Genomic DNA, 22,244 nt, shown 5'->3' with positions numbered 1-22,244 from the left:
AGCAGTCCAATTGTGCATCTTACTCGCACTCACATTTACAGCCGCGTCAATACCATTTAACCGCTCATTGTTATTAATTAAAAATAACTGCTTAGTAATAAATTAATGACACAGATTTCTTCAGGATCATGTAGTGGGGGCTTTAAACTTTGTTTTAGTCACTTTCTGACTTTCATAATAATAATTTTTAACCGAGTTATTAAGTCTTAAAAATGGCAATTTTCACGTTTTTCAAATTTTAAATTGCTTTATTTGTATGTTTAGATTTTCATATAATTAATACTCTAATTAACATTAGTAGCGCTAGATAACATCAAGATATAACTTACCTTCAATATCGATGGATGTAGTTATTACAATGGTATGTTTAGATTTTCATATAATTAATACTCTAATTAACATTAGTAGCGTTAGATAAGCGTTAGATAAAATCAAAATAGAACAACCCGGTACAACAAAATGAAAATTAATACAACATGACACATATAGGTCTGGATCCCGCGTATGAAAAAAAGTTGATTAATAGCAAGCTGAAAATTTGTTAATAGCTTAAGGGTGTCTAGTCGGATAAACTTTGATATATGGGAACACTGGAACAGGGGCAGTTTTAATTGTGGAACAGGTTAAAAATTTGGAACGGTCACACCACGAAAACGGCACATTTATTTTGGCCGACAGAACAGACTTAAACTCTCCGAACAGAGATTAAACTCTCATGCAAAAATCAGACTGCTATTTATCACCTGTCATAATTCCTGTCATTTGACATATTCTACATGTTCCACTCATTAAAACGCCCATTTGGTGATAAATAGCAGTCTGATTTTTGCATGAGAGTTTAATCTCTGTTCGAAGAGTTTAAGTCTGTTCTGTCGGACAAAATAAATGTGCCGTTTTCGTGGTGTGACCGTTCCAAATTTTTAACCTGTTCCACAATTAAAACTGCCCCTGTTCCAGTGTTCCCATATATCAAAGTTGATCTTACTAGACACCCTTAAGCTATTAACAAATTTTCAGCTTGCTATTAATCAACTTTTTTTCATACGCGGGATCCAGACCTAATAGAACTTTTGCTATTTTTATAATTTGCTATTATTATACAGGTGAATCATTCAGAATGTCCATTCTCTGAGTTGTAGATTCTAGACCCCAAAATATTAAGATTTACCCATATCACTTAAAATGTGGATTCTTACTGAATTACAGGGTGTGTTATTTAAAAATTCAAAAACGATTTCTACCCAGTGCTTTAAAACTATTTGACATATCCTTGTCATACTTGGCGGAAAATATAGGTACTGTAGACCCTACTAGATTATGTTGAATAAACGTTTCTGGCTACTGCCGGAGGCGTATTACAGGGAAAAGTGAATGGTTGACCCTTCCCACATTCTACGTCACTTGCGGAATTACTATTTTAGCTTAATTTTTCGATTCTCCAATAATTTCTATGTAAATATATACTGTTCGTTCGTAAGGAACAATCATTAGTTTTCGAGATATGAACTGTGCCTTTTCGTTTTTAACTTCAAATATCTCGAAAATGAATGACTTTATTGGTAGGAATGGCGAGTATATTATTTACATAGACAGCATTGAAGAATTGAAAAATTGAGCTAAAATAGCAATTCCGTCAGTGGCGTAGAATTTGGGAAAAGTCAACCGTTCACTTTTCTCTATCGTACGCCTCTGGTACTACCCAAAGACGATTATTTAGTATAATTTAGTAGAGTGTACAGTACCTACCCTGGCTGTCAAGTATGAGAAGGATATGTCAAATAGTTTTAAAGTAGTGGATAAAAAATACACAAGGAAGAATTTCCTGTAGCTGGCTGTATACCATTAATTACAAAAATTGAAGAAAAATCTTCTGCGTAAAAGATATATTTATTTTAAAACCCCAAAAAGGGCTACAAATACAAAACAGAACTAACCAACTCAGTTGGCTTTCACCTTTCTCTATGTGAAGACAGAGAATTCGACGCAACAACCCACGTGGCTTTGTGGAAAGTCATATAATGCCTTAGGGTATCCTTATTAATTTCATCCATCGTCAGGATTTAGTATATAACATTTTAATGTAAGATTTTTAGTCGACATTTTAAGGGTTTTAACCCATGTATTTTTGGTGGCTTATAGCATGTAGAGCTTTCAAAGAACACTGATGATGCTCTCTTTAAAGCGAAAACGCTCTGTTTTGTATTTGTAGCCATTTTTTGGGTTTTTAAAATAAAATATAACTTTTACGCAGAAGATTTTTCTTCAATTTTTGGATAAAAAATAGTTTTTATATTTTTAAGTAAAACACCCTGTGACTCAGTAAGGAGCCACATTTTATTTTGGTTCAATCTTAATATTTTCAGGTCTATAATCTACAACTCAGAGATGTGACATGCTTAATGAATCACCCTGCATATTGTACAGGACGATTCATTAAGAATGTCCAATCTTTAAGTTGTAGATTCTAGACTTCAAATATTAATGTTTAATCCAAATTACCTAATAAAATGTGGCTCCTTACCTTACTGAGTTACAGAGTGCTTTATTTAAAAATTTAAAAAGTGTTTGTATTGTCGAAGCGAAGATCGGTGGAATATGCGCATTTTATCAATGAAATTCGATATTTGTAAGATATTCCAGAAGCCGCTACAGATAAAATGTTTTAACGACCTATTCATTCAGAATTACTCAACGGATATTAGTACAGTTAAAATAATTAATATATAATTAATATATGACAAGGAAATTAATAGAGGAGTACAAAAAAGGTGGTTTGGAAATAAACATAAAGAAGACCGAATATATGTGTATCGGTGGGACACAGCAGGACCTTACACTGGGGAATGGCGAAATTATTAAACATTGCGACGCATATAAATACCTTGGTATGACCATCACACAAGAAGGAAGCGTAGACCGGACGATAGAAGAAAGAAACAACCAGGGAAGAAAAGCAATTACCCTTCTCAATAGCATCCTCTGGGACCAGTCAATATCAAACAACAACAAACATAGAATATACAATACAATTGTTAAGAGTATAATCACTTACAGCAGTGAAGTATGGCAAATAAAAGAAAGATACAAGAGAAAACTTGAAGCAACAGAAATGGATTTCTGGAGGCGCTCAGCAGGAAAATCAAGATTAGAAAGGGTAACCAACAACAGAATTAGGGAAATAATGAATGTGAAACACACAATAGTAGATGACATTAGTACCAAACAGCTTAGATGGTATGGACACGTACAAAGAATGTCCGAAGAACGACTCCCGAAACAAATCCTAACGTGGACCCCTCATGGTAGACGAAAAAGAGGAAGACCCCGCCTGAGTTGGAGAGAAGGCATAAATCGAGAAATGAGAGAAAGAGAATTGGATGAAGACCTTTGGATGGACCGAAGTGAATGGCGACTAGGCATCGGAAGACGTAGGAGAACGTTTTAAAACCGATATATATATATATATATATATATATATATATATATATATATATATATATATATATATATATATATATAAAATAATTAAGACGATAACCGGATAACATTGATTTGATGAGTAAAATTTAGTTTTTTTTACTTTAATGACAAAAAAAGCAAGCCCATTAGCAGAACCCAATTAAAAATTATTTTGCACATCATATTTGAAACATTATTTGGTTGAAAAATCTCATTTTTGTTGGCAAAAAAATATATTAATTTGTTTGGACTAAATTACAGTTGTGCTTATCTTAAAAAGGATATGTTACTATCAACATTCGCACAGTGTTGCCAAGCTGAATTTTGTTATTTTGGGTGTAAATTTTTTCCACGGATCTCCGAGGGTACAATACCTATTACTTTAAAACTATTTAACATATCGTTATCATACTTGGCAGAAAGTGTAGGTGCTGTACACCCTACTAAATTATGTTAAATAATCATCTTTGAGTACTACCAGAGGCGTACGATAGGGGAAAGAGAATGGTTGCCAGTGTAAACATTCCAAGTAGCTGCAAACATTGTTCATTTATAAAAATTTAGTGCCTCCTTGACTGACAACTGATTTTTTTGAAATCTACCCTTCAGCAGGAAGTACGTTCTTGAAGGAACTCCTTCACCAAGGAGTTCTTCCACGTACGTACTTAAACGGCTGTACAGAGCGTTGGAGAATATTTTGTGTATTGTGTTCAGAAGAGTTATACCCCTATAATTTTTATATTCCAACAAATCTCTATGATTTCAGTGCACCATTTCTCTGGCATTTGGTCTTTTTAGCTGACATGTTGTGAATTTGGTGCAAAAGTGCTGTTACCTCCATATGATAAGCTCTGCAGGGATCTCCTGGTGACTTGTTATTTTTGAGGCGTGTGATTTAGTCTCTCACTTCCAATATTGAAGGAGGTTCTACGTGGCTGTTTTTTCTTGATCTTTGGAGTGACGCCTCATTTGCCACTTACCAGGTAGTTTTTTGAAGTGCTTTCTAATTTCATTTTGCCTCTTTAGCAATTGAAGCTTTTGCATAATCTGGTTTTCCAAGGTTCGCGTTTTTCTTCTATGTACATTTTTCCTCCTTCCTGAGTTCTTTGTATGTTTGCTCCTTGGCCCGTGTTTTTCTTTGTTGCACAATTATATGCATAATTTTTTCTTTTAGGGATATCTTCACATTTATCATCGAACCAATAGTTGCTTGGGGTGGGTTCTTCAGGTCCTATGCCATCATTTGCCGCTTCCTTAATTGTCTTCTACATGAATCCCTTTGCTCGCTAGTTGTTAAATTCTCATCTATTGTTTTTTCATTTTCAAGATAATTTTGATACTTTTTCTTTTTGATCTTTCTCTTTCAATAGTTTTTAAATTGTAGCGATTGATTTTCTTCCCCTTTTCTTTTTTTGCATTTGAGATTCTTGTCTGAATCTATATTAGCCCCTTGATAGGTACGTAAATCTATTAGATTAGAGAAGTGCCTGGTTTCTATTAGGATGTGATCTATTTGATTTTTGTTGTTCCATCAGGCGAAGTCCATGCTATTTTATGTATGTATGTATGCGATATTCTTGTGGGGAAAGTAGGTACTTCTAGCTGCAAATCCTGATATTCTATTTCCATTGTGGTTGGTGGCGTCATGAGTACTGCATTTTCCAATGTATGGACTATATATATTTTGTTTCCCTATTTTTGCATTAAGATCTACAATTATGGTCTTGATGGTTTCTGGGATATCTGTCGTAGATGGTCTCTACTAGGTCATAGAATTGATCTTTGACATCCTCTTCTTTGTCTTCGGTTTTAGGCGTGTAGATTTATGAGATTGATGTTAAAAACTTACTTCGTACTTACTCACCTCTTAGTTTTAGATAATAATATTCGCAAAATCCAATTCCGATAGAGGGCGCTCAAAATCTCAAAGATGGACGATAACTAAGGAAAACAATTAATTTGTCATTTGATTTAGAAGCGTAAAACGTTGTATATAAATTATTTACACCTGTGTTTTGCCAAAGTGACCACTAAGACATCTTATGGGTAAAAGACGACTCAAAATTATGTTTAATCTGTATGCATTAATTAAATTTGGATGCTAACTACTGATTTGTTTTTACCTTTTTTTCATTAAGTTGAAACTATCAATAATTCAAATATTTGATATATTTGATAATTGTAATAACATATTACAATTATTATCTAAATAATACACTGTTTTGGTTGTAAATATTTTTTTGTACATATTTATTTTTTTTTTGTTATTTTTTTATTATTTTTTATTGATTGTTTTTTTTTTACATAAACCCGATTCAGCATCTCAGAGGTTTACATGATGTTAGTTTTTTTGCTTTTTTTTTTCTTTTTTTTGCTTTTTTTTTTCTTTTTTTTGCTTTTTTTTTTCTTTTTTTTTTGCTTTTTCTTTTCTCTTTTTTTTCCTTGTTCTTTTCTTTTTTCAATTATAATATACAATAATTACTTAAATCTACAGGGTTTAAAAAAAAATAACAACAAAACAAACATGTTTGTTTTGTTTTAACAAACATGCCTTCTTTATTTTAACAAAATTACTTAAATACAGGGTAAATTGTATTGCTACAATCTATATTTACAGTTTTTGATATGTTCGTAAATTGTTTTTAATGTATCTTCAAAAAATATCAAATTGTTCAGATAAATGGGAAGTGGAATTTTTAACATATTAAGATTATCATAAAATTTGTTTATATTTACTGATTGATGTGAACATTCGAGGAGAATATGTAGATCACCTTCTATTCCATACTCACAGTTAGGTGACTCTGTGAGATCCAAACTGTACATATGAAGGGGGGTAAGAGCATGATTACATCTCAATCTATTTATTACCTTTTTATCCTGCTCGATATACCCAGTCCACCAAAAAAATCTGGCACCCGATAATCACACAGCGTTTTGAAAAATGTTAATCTATCTTACCATTTCTAATTTGGTTTTTTAATTTAGTTAATAGGTACACTACAATTTATTTTACACTAACAGATAACATCATCATCATCCAACCAATTCACGTCCACTGCTGGACATAGGTCTCCCCCAATTGTTTCCACACTTCACGGTTTTGTGCTGATTGTTGCCAGTTTTTACTAATCCGCCTGATATCATCTGTCCATCGTGTAGGCGGCCTTCCTCTACTACGTTTATCTTCTATTGGTCTCCATTCCATCAGCTTTCGTGTCCATCTTCAATCTTTCAGCCTGGCGACGTGTCCTGCCCAGTTCCATTTAAGCCTGGTGATACGTTTTATAACATCTGCGATACCGGTTCTTTGTCTGAGATCTTCATTTCTTATTTTATCCCGTAGGGTTACACCCAGCATGGATCTTTCCATACGCCTTTGAGCAACCCGCATTTTCGACGCTGTTGCCTTGGTTAGAGTCAGTGTCTCTGCTCCATATGTATTAATTTTCTTTTTATTCCGCATGTTTGGTTATCTCTGCCAATTCTAATTTCATGACCCAAGTAAATGTACTTTTCCACTAGTTCTACTTCTTGTTCACGTATAATCAGCTGTCCACTAGGAATCAGATTAGTCATATATTTAGTTTTAGAAAAGTTCATTTTCAGGCCTATTTTCCAGCAGATAGCATCTAACTCATTTAGCATTTCCTTTACTTCTCCTAGGTCGTCAGTTATATGGACTATGTCATCTGCAAAACGAAGATGATCTAACTTTTCTCCGTCTATTGTGATCCCTTTATTGTCCCAGTTGAGCATCTTAAAGGCATATTCCAGAACAGTTATGAATAGTTTTGGCGAGAGTGTGTCGCCCTGTCTTACGCCGCGTTATATGCTTATTTGTTTGGTTTTATCATGTAACTTAACACTCATTGTTGTCTCTTTATAAACATGATAGACACAGTAACGATAGTCAATGCGCCATTCATTTAGAGCTTCTAAAATGCTATCCAGCTCTATCGTGTCAAAGGCTTTATGAAAATCCACAAATGTTAGGACAAGGGGCTTATTACATTCTATTGACTTTTCAATTAGTAACTTTACTACCTGCAGATGGTCGTTTGTTCCAAAGTTTGATCGAAATCCAACTTGTTCTTTTGGCTGATAAAAATCTAGCTTCTTTTCTACTCTTGATGTCACTACTTTTGTAAAGAGTTTGTATAAGTGGTTTAGCAGGCTAATGGGTCTGTAATGTTCTAAGTCTGTCTTATCTCCCTTCTTATGCAAAAGTATTGTTACTGCGTTTTTCCATTTTGGAAACAGGTATCGACTTTTGATGAAGGCATAAGTTGAAGAGATTTTTTATTTTACCTATAAGAATGTGACCTCCGTTTTTAATGGCCTCTATCATGACTCCATCTTCTTCGCCTGGTGCTTTTCCATTTTTCATTTTTCTCATTGCTTGATGGATTTCACTAGTGGTTATTTCTGGTAGTATTTCGGAGCCTTGGTTTATTATTTTCTTTGAAACCGCTTCCCTCAGATTATTTTGATTTAGCCTTTGGCTCCTATATAGTTCCGAATAAAATTCTTCTACGATATTTAGTAAATCTTCTCTGTTTGATATTATTTCGCCCTTTTTATTTTTTAATTTATGTATTTCGCATTTTTCCATTGTTCAATTTCCTTCGTAAAACTTTCAAACTTTTGTTTTCTTCTATGGTTTTCTGGAAGCCTTGAGTTTTAAACTTCCTTAGATCTTTTCTTATTTCCTTTGACACTTTCTTGTTGATGTCTGTTAACGCACTTTTTTCAGTGTTTTCGCTTCCTCTCATTTTACTTCGAGTTTTGATTAGTTCTCTAGTTTCTGGGCTTATTTTTTCATCTCTCTTCTTTTTTGGGCAGTTTTTTTTGTTGACTTTCTTCAATGGCTCTAATTATGTTTTCATTTAAGTTATTTATACTTTCATCTGAAGTTGTATTTCTTTCCAAAGCAGCGTTTATATGGTGTTGGTATTTATCAATATTTAATGGGGGCGTCCAGGCTTGCAAAGTTTTCTTTTTTATCAAAGATTTCGTTCTTTTTTGAGGTCTATTTTTATTGTGGCTCTTACCATTCGATGGTCACTTCCTGTAGTAAATTTATTTAGGACGCTCACGTCTGTGATAATCTGTTTTTTGTCATTGATAATGTTATCTATTTCATTTCTTGTTTTACCATCAGGACTTTCCCACGTCCACCTTCTTTGTAGTTTTCAGGTTATTTTGTAGCAAGAAACCTAAGAGTATTTCTCCCCGCTCATTTCTACCTAGAGTTCCAAAATGTCCTAGTGATGTCTCTGCTTCGTCTTCTTTAAGGCCTAATTTTGCATTAAAATCCCCACACAGGATTGTAAAGTGGGTGGGTGTGTCTTTTAGAGCTACAGATATATCATCATAAAAGTCTTCAACTTCTTCGTCTGGATGTTGTGTTGCTGGAGCGTATACCTGGATAATTTTCAGTTCAACAGATAACAGTTTCAAACAGATAACAATTTTTAATTAAATAAAAACTGCACACTAAGTAGGTAAATTTATTTTATAATTGTGTTTTGAAAATTATGAGGTGGTCGGAATATTTTGCATAACAATGTACATTCTCTGCAAAGAATATATACTACATTTTATTTCTCTAATTTTGTAATCGCTTAAACATTAAAAAATACTACGTTTAAAACAAACGTTAAAAACGTTAAAATAACAAAATGTGTGAGTTTGCATTGGTTAGTTTACGTCATTACGTGGAGTATAATAGGAATGAACACTGAGGAATACTGTAATAGTCCTTTTAAGTCGGAATCATTGTTAATTAAAATATAAACTGACCGCAAATATGACCTTATTTGTTTGAAGTTCGTGAGAAGATGTTTCGCTTAAAGAATGAATGTGGTCCCGAATTTATGATTGGTCTTGTGGCAACACTTTATCCATTGTCCAGTATTGTTTGTCTCTTAAATATCTCTTGATAGACGAGAGACAGAGACGAGTGACCTTGTATATTTCTGTGATTACTTTCATTAATTATCCGTAGAAAAGTTAAAAATAAATTATCTTTTATTATTTATGTTTATTTGTTTTAGAATGTGACTGGGTAGAATCGGCTCCGTACAGGACAATCACTGTAAGAGATGCCCTATGCGATTTGCCAGAAATCAAAAACGGTTGTTCCAAACTTGAGTTACCTTACGACAGCGAACCAAAGACGCATTATCAAAGGATAATAAGAAGTAATGAGGATACTATTCTAGTTCGAGACCATATTTGTAAAGAAATGTCAGCATTAGTAGAGGCTAGGATGTCTCATATACCGACTTATCCAGGAGCAGATTGGCGGGACTTACCCAACATCAGTCTAACGTTACCTGATGGAACGAAAACCTTCATTTTGCAATATCCCTACAAGTATGTAAATTCCGAACTGTATTGTACACTAAATTTTAAAAAACAGTGAACGGACCATCCGCCTTTATTACATTTATTCGTTGAGGCGGTTCTATGCGAGCCATTAATTGTTCACTCAAATCAGTCAATTGGTCTTAGTTTATTTATAAATGTTAATTGGGTTGCATGTGTGAGTACATATTAAGAAATGATATAAAATACGTTCTCACAATCAATTTATTATATACTCCGCTGGTTTCGCTGTCTATAATATGCACAGCATCATGAGGTCACTGTAACAGTAAACTAAATGATGCCGGTATAAGGAATGATTTCAGAATCAGTTTCAAATAAGTAGGCTGGATCTTGGGGGAAGGTGATAATTAACACCCAATAAACCATTGATCAGTAGAGATTGTTTGTTTTATGGAATAAACAGGTGATGTTATTTATTTATTATTCGGTTTTTTATATTTGAGAGTTTTATTTATTATTATATCCTGTTTATCAAATTTTTATTTATTGTGGAACCGACAACGTTCAAATTACATAAAGTAGTAGACGACAGGATATCTAAGAGAAGAAATAATAAATTTGGATGTGCAATATTTTCAACACATTGGTTAAAATTGCCTGAGATATTTAAATTTTAAACGGATCTAATGTATGAGACGTAATTGATTGTGATATCAACGTTTAAATTTGTAAAAAGTCAAACAATAACATCATTGAACTAGATGCTGACAACTGTTATACCCAGAGTAATCTGGGAGAGATCCCCTTTAATCGAGGGTACAGTTAAGGAGTCAGATGAAAATTAAGGTAAAATTATGTGCATAAAAGTTGCAATAATTATTGAAATATTTCAATAAGAAAATAATTAATTTAAAAGTTACTTTTCGAAAGTACCGATTAAAATCTGCTCCCAGTAAAATTAATTTTTCTGTGGATATTTACCGGCTCTTTCGTTCAGTACGCGTCAATTTCGATTTATCTAAAACCAATTTTTCTATACACAAAAGTTTTGGAAAGTTTTTTAAAGTGAATTGTTCAGTTTCACTATAATGGGGGAAGAAGATCCCCCTGATGAAGGGGGAACACTAAATATGGACTTGGAAAATAGTTTGGAGATCCAAAATATACCAAATAATGCTCAAGTTGAAAATAATGCTGTCGTTGATAAGGAGCCATCCAAAAAATGTTTAATTTGCAGAAAGCTCATCTTTATTCTAATAAAGTGTATATTTTCATTGAAAAATCAAATAAAGAAGAGAATATGGGTAAAATTCACGCAATGAAGATATGCCACATTCTCCATAAGATTCTTGCTGTCCAAAACATAATTAGCATCAGTAGTGTAGGTAAGAATAGAGTAAGAGTTGAGTTAAAATCAATAAAAAATGCTAATAAATTAATTCATGACAAACGTTTACAATACCATAATATAAATGCTTTCATTCCTAATAATTTGTTGCAAAGAAAAGCCATTATCAGAAATGTTGATACAAGTTTTAATGATAAATATCTGTTTGAAAATATTATCTCTCCTATTACTAGAACAGAGGTAAGTAGATTTAAAAGAAAAATAATTGTAGACGGAGAAAATACTTATATACCAAGACAGATGATTTTATTGACTTTTGAAGGCAATGTACTACCTACAAATGTTTTTCTTAACAGTGTTTCATGTGCAGTCGAATCTTATATACATAAAGTTGTTCAGTGCTTCAGGTGTCTTGAACATGGACACATGGAACAGCAAAAAATTGTCGCAGCACTAAAACTCTCTGCCTTAAGAGGAGTATGTAGTCGACCGCGTGGTTGAATTTGAGATTTACGCCGAGCCATCGCTTTGAAACGCAATTGTAGCATGTGGCAACGTGGGGATCAACGTACGAAGACTCGCACAGCAGGACCGGGTTTATTTTATTTTCGTTGCAAACGGACTGAGTAAACCGCCGTGTAGTGAGAATAGGATTATAATATAAAGTAAAATGGTGAAAATTTCTTATAAATAAATTTTAATTTTGTTGAAAAATCCTAGGCTAAATGATTTTTTTTTTCTTTTTTGTAGTATTAACATTTTTATTTTTTAAAGACTTCGTACGTTTCGGCGTAATGCGCGATTACAAAATTTAATTTTTTTTAAATTAAAATACAAATATCACATACAATTGTTACTTAAAAATATACTAAAATATAATAAAGGTTGTTTTGTGTGTTATTAGTTTATTTTGAACGCCAGTAGTTTGAGTTTCTTCGCCTACAAATATCTACATTATTTTGTCATCAAAAATAATATATGATAAGTGAAATGTCTTTGAAAAAAAAAGCAAAAATTGTAATACATACCCAAATGTAATTGTATTTTTTAGGGAAAATTTTTATATTTTTTCTTGATAGGAGCTTTTATAAAAACTTGTATTGACTGTCTAATTTTTCTTTTTAGGTAATAAATATATGTGATATTTGTAATGTAAAGCAAGAAAATTTAAACTTTGAGTTTTTAAAAAAATAAAATTTTTAATACTATAAAAAAGATAGTTAGTCGAATCCCCAAGATTTTTTGAACCGAAATATTTTCACGGCTATGATTTTTACAAAACACTTACAGTGTTGATTCATCAATAAATGTTAATTTAAATATAATATAATATATTTAGATGTCTACATTTTTTATCAGTCACCAGGATATCAAAATTTTAATTAACACGGTATACCTATAAGTTCTTACTAACAGTTACTTAAAACTATATATTTTTGTATTATTAGAATGGAATTTGGAATTCAAAATAGTTAAGTACCTACTAATGGTTGGTGAAAACTATATATTTTTGTAAACTTAATACTAAAAACATATTGATATTTCGATTTTCAGGTGAAAACATTTTCAAAAGTTTATACAAAAAACTTACAGTTGATGATAGTGACTTTTTGTACGATTACAATTTTACTGATGGACGTAGTCAGTCTAACGTTTAAAACATAGTAATATAATGAAACCTAAATAAATGACGGTGTTACGACTTTATCCCTTATCGGTATCCCCTTTGGATGTAGCGGATCTAATAACTCTGGTAATAAACAATTGTTATAAAATATCTTTAACTTTGGTAACATTGTTTCTTTCCAAAATAGGTCATCTCGAGTGATCTATAACAAACAAAAAATTTAAATATTATAAAAATTTATATATTGTTATTAGTCATATCCGAAATATGTTAATAATAACTCCTAAAATGATTATATTAAAAACTATACCTTTTCTACAAGGATACCGTGAGGACTCCATATCAAAAAATATCCAAATTGCCGGTCTGTAATGGCCAATTGCCCCTGAATTTGAAAATAGTAATTATGATTACGCTTCAAATGAAGTTCGCCGTTTATTAGTTCAGCAAAAGATATTTTTTTTGAGATAATTCCATCTGTAGGTGTGTGTTCCTTGATAGATAGAGGGCATTTAATTTCAATAAGGGCTTGGTCCCCTATGAGACCATCTGGACTTGCACCCAAAAATGGATATTGCTGATCGATATGGAAACCACTCTCGTTAACTTTTAGATTGAATTTTTTTTCAAATTCCAACAAAGCCTTTGATTCGTTTTCATTTCCATACCGAGTAGCCTTATTGCCAAAAAAGTTTCCATACAGTAAATTTTTAATTGTATTAATAGGCGAAGTAGTGGATCTCATTTTGCAAATTTGCCCAAAATTCGAAGCTGTAAGCCTTACCAATCTTTCTTGAATCCATTGAGGATTAGACTTTTGCCCCAACGTATTTCTCTCAATTTTTTTTATTTCGCCGGGCGTTTTTGCGAGAGATGTTATAAAATCTTGTGCCTTCTGTTTATACTCGTCGCTATTTGGATTTAAGGGCAGATAGTTGGCATTGGGGCCGTAATCCTGATCTGGCAGGTTTTGTTTAGCCGATTTCTTTTTTTTTTTGGAAACAAAGTTCTTCTAGCTTTAATTTTGGCGTGCTCTTTTTTCTTTTTTAAATAAAATTTTTTATAAAAGCCTTTTGGACTATTGCCAAACATTGTTTTATTTATCATTCGATGGTATTCACCACCCGAATTGAACGATAGTGCTGCCGCTTCGCACCTCGTCTGATATGACCCTCTTAATGAAAAATTTATTCTTTTACCCCCAATGAATTTACACACAACGCTGTTATAGTGCTCTGCCAAGTTATTGTCCATGTTCATAATAAGACTACTTGCATTGTCAATAACTCTTTGAAGGGCACTCATTACGTCTTCATAGATACCACATTCTTTCATAACGGGTATTATATTTGTATCTTGACCCTCGCATTTAAAATATTTTATAGTTTTACAAAGGTTGTGCTCTCCAAAAACATGACTGGGCGCATTATTTATATCATTTCGGAGCAACTGAACTTTTTCTTCTAAACTTGTGTTTTCTCCGATTCGGTAGGTTGTTGCTTTCGTGATCGCACTTCTGAGGCGCATAAACCTAGACAGAACACATTTTCTTAGAGTTATTGGCACAGGTTTATTTTGAGAATTACTTCTCTTCTTGCCTAAAATCAAAAACAATATTAGTTTCATTAATAATTTCACAATATTTTAAAACTTACTGCTGATTTCTCGTATTTTTTTGGCAAAATTTCTTAAAATATGATTTTTGCATTCAATTTTCTGCACCAAGCAATTTCCATATGGTCTTATTTCTAACAGTTTCCTATATACAGAGGAATCACCATCACCAACCATTTTAGAATATTTTATACCATATTGATTAAGGCTATTTCTGAAACCCTCTGCTATGATATCTGTTTCCATAGCTGTTGAACTGCCCGTCCAATTTTTAAAGCATCTATGTGTTGGAGTTTCTTGTTCTTTGCTCTCATGCCATGAACAAATGGAGCAATATTTATTTCTGACTCCAAGAAATAATAGTTTACCCGTATTGTATCCAATAATACAAGCCTAAAACAATAATTAACAATGCAACAGTATGAAATAATGTTATATAGATTGCAGCTGTTTTATTACAACTTATTACTTACGACTCCGGACATGGCATCGTAATTAACGTTATACGACCTTTTACTCCAGGCTCCATCTGTAACAACGGTTATGCATGGAATGCCGTTTTCGTCAACGTTCCCAGCATCTTTAGCCATTTTTATTTCTTCTGCGGCTGCCAGTTCCATCGTTTGCCATGCTGATGCCCTAATAAACTCTGCAACTTGTTCGTGATAGTTGTTATAAGTCTTTAACGTCATGAATGGTAGGTCTAGAGTTGCAGCCAGTTCAGATGTCTGAGAATATCCAATACCAGTAGATATGGATCCCAACACAATGGATGAATTAATATTTACCTTATTTTCAGACTTTTTATCTGATGTGATTGTTTTTAGGCAGTTGCACATTTGGCATTTTAGGTAAAATTCCGAGAAAAGGCCAGTTCTTTTTTCGCCAACCAGCTTCATATCGATAATTGAACAATCAAATGGCTTATGTTTTTCTCCATTTAAAATATGCTCAAAAAAATATTCGATATTAATTAAGCGTCTTCCTTGACCGAATGTTTTCCTAAAATCAAGTCTAAATAAACGTGTGGCAGATAAATTAGAGTCACAATGAACAAGTTTCGTACATTGTTACCCTGCAGTTTAAATACAATTAAGTTAATTATATTATTATTCTAAATAATTTCACTTACTCCTGAAAAATTGCGTCACTAGTGGAATAGGTTTCACAGTCCATATTTTCTTTGTTAGCTCTAAAAAGTATTCGTATTGATCATAAAATCTATTAGTGTGCTCATTTACAAGCTATACATTTTTACCGATCACAGTGCCTATTTACTTATAAAAAAATTGTGAGAAGGTTAAAGTTTAGTTCGTTTCCAATTTCAATTCATAAAAAGAAGACGATACAATTAAAAAATATTTAAAACGATTTATGCTATCTGATGCTTTTCCATTTTACGTAGGTATTAAAACCACAGTTTTGTAAATGTTCTATGTAACCTACGTTCGTTTTCAAGTAATAAAGTTATAGAATGGTAAAAATATATAGAAAGTTAAAAATTGAAAATACTAAAAAAATTATAAAATTCGTCTTAAAATATCATCTTTTTGCAAAATAAATTTTACAATTGTCGTTTGTTTGACATATTTTTAGTTGTTTTTTTGGTTATAATTTTTACTTGTTTTTTGTCAAAAATCTAGTTAATCTTATTTACATACACTTTTTAAGATATAGATGACATATGTTTCTCATGGAGTTTTTATGTTATCTTCGGTAGTATTTTTTAACACTAATCAATATTATTCACTATAAAAATACCTATTTTTTTCTAAAGTATTACTACCAACTCATTTTTCTATTCGAGTTGATTATTCAACTGCTACGTTCTATACTATTCGTATGATTGTGGAACAACCTATATAATTTATCAAATAAAATCGGTCGCAATCTTTCGTTATAATTCCGTATACGATCGTATATTACATATGTTATTTAAAAAAACTACTATAATTACATATTTATCCCTTATCATTATTATTTATACTTACATTTCAGATGTACTAGGAGAATTCCCTGAATCCAATGCTGGTGTTATGTTACTGCTATGGCAATTAGAAGAATCAGCCAATTTTTCTGATTTTCTTAATCTAAAAATTTCATTCAATTTTAAGTTGCCTTTCAAGAAATAGCTAATTATAATGTTTCATTATTATTATAATTAATTTAACTTTTTATAATTAGTGTACAGGTGCCATAAATAACAAATACGTTCTTGCTACGTTTTATTACATCAACAATAAAGTTCGAGATGATAAAGTTATTACAACTTACCTAGCTATCGCCTTGCATCTTTTTCGTACACTTTTTCTAATCGTCGATACACATAATCGTTTATTCTTTTTGTTTCTCTCGTCTCTTCTTACGCGACCCATGGTCTTCGTTTGTAAAGCAAACTATAATTAAAACTGTTTTTCACACTACTTTTTACACTTAGTCTCACACAATGAACAACAGAAAATTATTAATTAATATAATTAAAAAGAACACAAAAACTAACAAAATATACGAAAAAACTAAAAATCCCGACAGCCAACTCTGTAATCGACGAACGTAATTTGGTGGCACGCGCCAGACGATAATTATAATCAAACTGCAATATCCTTTTCTAACATCAAAAACATTAGCCAGACAGTGCCGCTAACGGCGACTCCCTCACATCGACGTTGTCAGATCCGCTGGAAAGTTCGAGCGTCTTCTGATTTGGTCATTATTTTTTTGAAAATTTTGAAGCATGGAATGTAGGACTTACATTCATTTTTATTGAATACATTATTAGTTCATATATTAAGAAAAATCATATTAAACGCCGCACTGCTGCATTTTTTTAAATAAACGTATCATTTTCAAATTAACAAAAAAAAATTTTGGTTTTTCAAAAATATAAAAACAGAGCGATAAAAAGCCTTTTTTTTGAAGCAAAACCCAAAATTTTATTTATTTCAGTTAAGCCGTTTTCCTTCATTTTTATGCCCCGTTTACTCATTTTTATGGCTGGTACACAGGCCTCTTAATTGTACAAAAGAAAAAGACGACAAACATGAATGTAGAGATCCGCAAGATAGTTTCTGCAAACATTGTAAGACTGACCAGCATAAATCTATTTCTAAAAGTTGTCGTATATTCATTGAGCAAAACAAAATTAAAAAATTTATGGCGGAGCAAAACTTAACCTTTTTGGAAAAAAAAATAATGTTCGCAATAACTACTCTTCGACTTTAAATACAAATAATTGATTTTCAGTTTTGGATACTCAAAGCATGGATAGTTTTCCTAATCTTCCTCAAGTAAAAACAAATGCCTACAACTTCATTAATAAGCCTAGAGTTTCTTCCACAAACCCAACTACTTCACAGCAGAACAAAACCACCACAGTTCCTGTGTATCTTTATTCACAAACTACGGAACCAAGAATCCCAGCTAAAAGAAAGAAATTGTCTGCTCCTGTAGAAACGCCAATGTTCCCTTTCACGTTTGGGCCCAGTAAACCTTTACCTTCAATTGATAAATCTAACCTTGAAATTAATTCTAATGATTTTGTGTCCACGTTTCTTAACATTTTTCAAAGTGTTTTAGATGATATTAATTCTTTTGATGATCTTAAAAACATTGATACTGATATTATTCGCAATAAAATAGGTCACTTTTATGGAAATGCTCAATCAGCAGTTTCTAATAAGATAAGTTTAGTGAAATGTTTAGAAGAACATCAAATTGATATAGCTTTATTATCCGAAACTTGGTTTAGGTCTGACAGACAAATTTCTTTTCGTGGTTACAATATTGTACGCAAAGATAGGGATGACGGTTACGCCGGTGTTGCAATCCTAATTAAAAAAACTTTTAACTATACTCTAGCTAATGTTCGTCAAAATTTTTCTAATGAAATATTAATTTGTGGTATCCAGATCATAACTAATAATAAGGAAAATTTTAAATGTTTTTCAGTCTACTGCCCACCCAACATAAGGACAAGCCGCTCAGATTGGGAAAATGTATTAAACACACTAAATGGTACAGGTATTATTATAGGAGGCGACTTCAATGCACACCATGAGATGTGGGGCTCATATAAAATAAATCCCAAAGGAACTCAGGTATTAGTCGTTCTTGAGAATACTGATCTAGTGCTTTTGAATACTGGAGAACCTACCAGATTTACAAGAAATAACATTAGATCTGTGGTTGACTTAACATTTTCGTCATCAGATCTTGCTATTGATTGTGAGTGGTATACACTTAAGGATGTGATGTGCAGTGGCGGCTTGTGAGTTTTAAAATAGGGGAGACTATAACTATAAGAAATCTAGACAAATTTGCACTAGCAAAAAAATGTAATTTAAGGCTCTATTCGTTTTTGACCATTTTTATTTACATTTCACCTTATGGGGACCCTCACTCTTACCGCATGCTTGCATTGATAACTGAGATGTAGAATAGCTTTTGTAATTAATAATAAAAATATTGTTAGAATTATTGATACTAAAAGAACTTTATAAAAACAGGATTAAATCTAAAATTAACGTAAGTACCTATACAGTTCACAATTTTTTAAAATTCGGCAAAAAATGCAAGCATGTCCCCGCTCTTTTTTATTTATTTCAAAAATACAAAGTCCACAAATATAATAACATTTTAAAACGACAGTTTTTTCATTATTGCACTTGTAATCTGTCAGAATATTAATTGCACAACACAACAATGAACGAGGAATCACTTAAAATACTTACCACTTTATTTACATTTCACCTTACGGGGACCCTTCCTCTTACCGCATGCTTGCATTAATAACTGATGTAGATTAGCTTTTGTAATTAATGATAATAATATTGTTTAAATTATTGATACTAAAAGAACTTTTTAAAAACAGGGTCAGATCTAAAATCAACGTCAGTATAAATTTAAATCAACGTCAGTTCAACATTTTTAAAATTCAGCAAAAAATACAAGCATGTCCCCGCACTTTTTTTTATTTGTTTCAAAAATACAAAATACACAAATATAATAACATTTTAAAACGAGAGTCTTTTAATTATTGCACTTGTAATCTCTATTTGAATATTAATTGTACAACACAACAATTAACGAGGAATCACTTAAAATACTTACTACTTTATTTACATTTCACCTTACGAGGACCCTCCCTCTTCCCGCATGCTTGCATTGATAACTGATGTGGAGTAGCTTTTGTAATTAATAATAATAATATTGTTAGAATTATTGATACTAAAAGAACTTTATAAAAACGGGGTTAAATCTAAAATTAACGTATGTATACAGTTCAACATTTTTAAAAATCAGCAAAAAATGCAAGCATGTCCCCGCTCTTTTTTATTTATTTAAAAAATCAAAATCTACAAATATAAGAGAGTCTTTTCATTATTGCACTTGTAATCTGTCGGAATATTGATTGCACAACACCACTTAAAATACTTAACATTTAATTTCATTTTCTCCTGCTGTCGCATTTTCTGAGTCACTGTCACTATCAACAGTAAAATTATTCAACTTGAAAACGAGAATATAGAAAGGTGAAAACACAGAACACTTTCTTGATCAGAACCGCTAAAACATTTATCGGTTTGAACGTAACGCTTAATTTAAAACAGTAACAAAGTAAAAATTAAATTAAAAGATAATTTTTTCACAGGTTTTAAAGAAAAAAGCGTAACTTTCTTTGGTAAGAATTTTGGTTATGTACACTCGCTTGAACATAACGCTCAGGGCCGGTTGTTCGAACGCTAATCAACATTGATCACTATCAAATACTTAATTACTGCCACAACTGTCAATGTCAACTTTGGTTGGGTTGCCGAAAACATAATAATTATTGATGACAATTATGAAATTAGTTAATCAATTATGGTAATAATTGTTATGTTAATTGACTTACTAATCTCGTAATTATAATTAACTATGTTTTCAGCAACCCAACCAAAGTTGACATTGACAGTTGTGACAGTAATTAAATATTTGATAGTGATCAATGTTGATTAGCGTTCGAACAACCGGCCCTTTAGTGTAATAAAATAAATAACAAAATAAAAATATAAAAATAATTTTGTAGTAAAATTTGAAAAAAAAAGCAACATAACGGTGGTAAACATTTGGTCATGGACTTATTAAAAGATCGTTATTAAAAATAAACTTAATATGATGTATTCATATTACATGTATTTTTTTAGGAAATTAATGTCACCTACTGTGCTTTAAAAATAAGCGGAATTCTTCTATTTTTTACGTTTGCAAAATTGTCTATCACATCGTCATAAAATGTTGATTTTGAATTGATTATTTCTTTAATGTACTCTTTTTCGATTGAAAGAAGAGATACATTACTCAATCTACTTTGGCTCATAGAATTGCGACTATAAGTTTTAATTCTTTTTAGCGCTGAAAAATGTCTTTCTACTGAAGCCGATGTTATAGGAATAGTTACTACAATAGATATAAATTTGTACAACTCTGGCATGCATTCATATAAGTCATTTTGAAACATAAAATTTAATACATCAGAAGGAGACTTACAATTTTCAAACATTTGAGGGTCACTGTACAATACAATTAACTCATTTTTTAACTGATCAGTATCAAAAAATGGATATTGAGCTAATAAATCATTATATAATTCCTGGGGGAAATCTATTGAATACAATGGAAATTTTTCAAATAATAATAAATCAAAATAGTTTAACTTTTGTAAATCGGAAAATCTAACTTTAATTTGCGTATTGATGGTGTCCAATATTTCTATATAAATATGTTTATAACATTGTTTTAGAAGTAGGAGAGGGTTTGCAATTGGAGCACTACCTTCTATTTTTTGGATGATTTGGAGAGAACTGAGAAATTACTGAGCAAAAAGTATGATAGTGCTGATTTCTGAAATCATTCCTTATACCGGCTTCATTTAGTTTACTGTTACCGGGACCTGATGATGCTGTGCATATTACAGACAGCGAAACCGGTCGTCTGTGGTACATAATAAATTGGTTGTGAGAACGTCTTTCATTTCATTTCTTCTTTGTAAATCTTTTAACAAGATCCATACGATTCTATATTTTAGAACTGGCAAAAAGAAAGGATCTAAAGGGGGTGTATGCCAGTGTGCTCTCGGGAATCCATGTGATCCAGCAGACAAACAATCCAACACCCTGATTCCATGGTGTTTGCCGCATACTGCTGATCGTCATAATCATTGGGCAGGCCTGTATGGTAGACTGGAATGGGATGGATATTTTGGTACTACGATTACAAATCCCGAACCCATGGGAAAACAGGGCAGAGGTAAGATAAGTTAATTTTCGTATAAATTGTATATTAAAACAAGAAACCAAAAAATAATCTTGTATTTAAAAGTACGTCAGTTTTCCAGAAACAAATTTCTGTAATTCGTGGTATAAAGGACTTCGTATTTTGCACCAAAAACACGAATGCATGTCTTTTTTCTCTAAAAATGTGTTCTTTATTCGCACTATGACATGTTTCTGCCTATATTGGGTCACATCAGATAGTGTGTAGAAATCGAAAACACACTTTCACACTTTACATAGTCGATACAATGTTATCTATATTATAGGACAGAAAATAGACACCGATGTGTGTCTGAATTACGTAAACAACGTTTTATGAAGGGTATTCTGCACCAGATATCCGATGATGTTTTAGCCTTTATAGAAGGTCAACGTTCAGAACCACACACTGCAATTAAGTTTACCTTAGAGTGAGAAAACAACAACCTTATCAACTTTTGAGACTTAACCATTAAAAGAATTTCTCTTCTTCTATATTAGAATTTTCAATTTTTAGAAAGCCTACCCAATCTCATTATATGATCATCTAATCATCCCTTTCAACATA

General features: G+C 31.9%; 2 protein-coding genes across 2 annotated transcripts in view; one reads left to right on the top strand and one right to left on the bottom strand.

The window, feature by feature from the left end:
- LOC114334004 (DNA (cytosine-5)-methyltransferase PliMCI) overlaps window positions 1–22,244 on the top strand; it is a 114,022-nt gene that overhangs the window by 80,388 nt on the left and 11,390 nt on the right. The window contains exons 15-16 of the mRNA XM_050656416.1: window positions 9,519–9,840; window positions 21,451–21,671. Coding sequence (XP_050512373.1) covers window positions 9,519–9,840; window positions 21,451–21,671 — 543 coding nt within the window. The remainder of the gene's footprint in view (window positions 1–9,518; window positions 9,841–21,450; window positions 21,672–22,244) is intronic.
- On the bottom strand, window positions 13,675–15,890 carry LOC126888289 (uncharacterized). Its single transcript, XM_050656418.1, has 3 exons — window positions 14,858–15,890; window positions 14,426–14,777; window positions 13,675–14,368 (listed from the first exon to the last, which is right to left on the bottom strand). Exons 1-3 carry the CDS (start codon window positions 15,281–15,283, stop codon window positions 13,692–13,694), a joined length of 1,455 nt encoding a protein of 484 aa, XP_050512375.1. The 5' UTR covers window positions 15,284–15,890; the 3' UTR covers window positions 13,675–13,691.

The sequence above is a fragment of the Diabrotica virgifera genome, chromosome 7, assembly GCF_917563875.1.
Source record: "Diabrotica virgifera virgifera chromosome 7, PGI_DIABVI_V3a".
Lineage (NCBI taxonomy): Eukaryota > Metazoa > Arthropoda > Insecta > Coleoptera > Chrysomelidae > Diabrotica > Diabrotica virgifera.
Note: the sequence above shows the minus strand (reverse complement) of the source record. Positions and strands in the feature narration are given on the sequence as shown.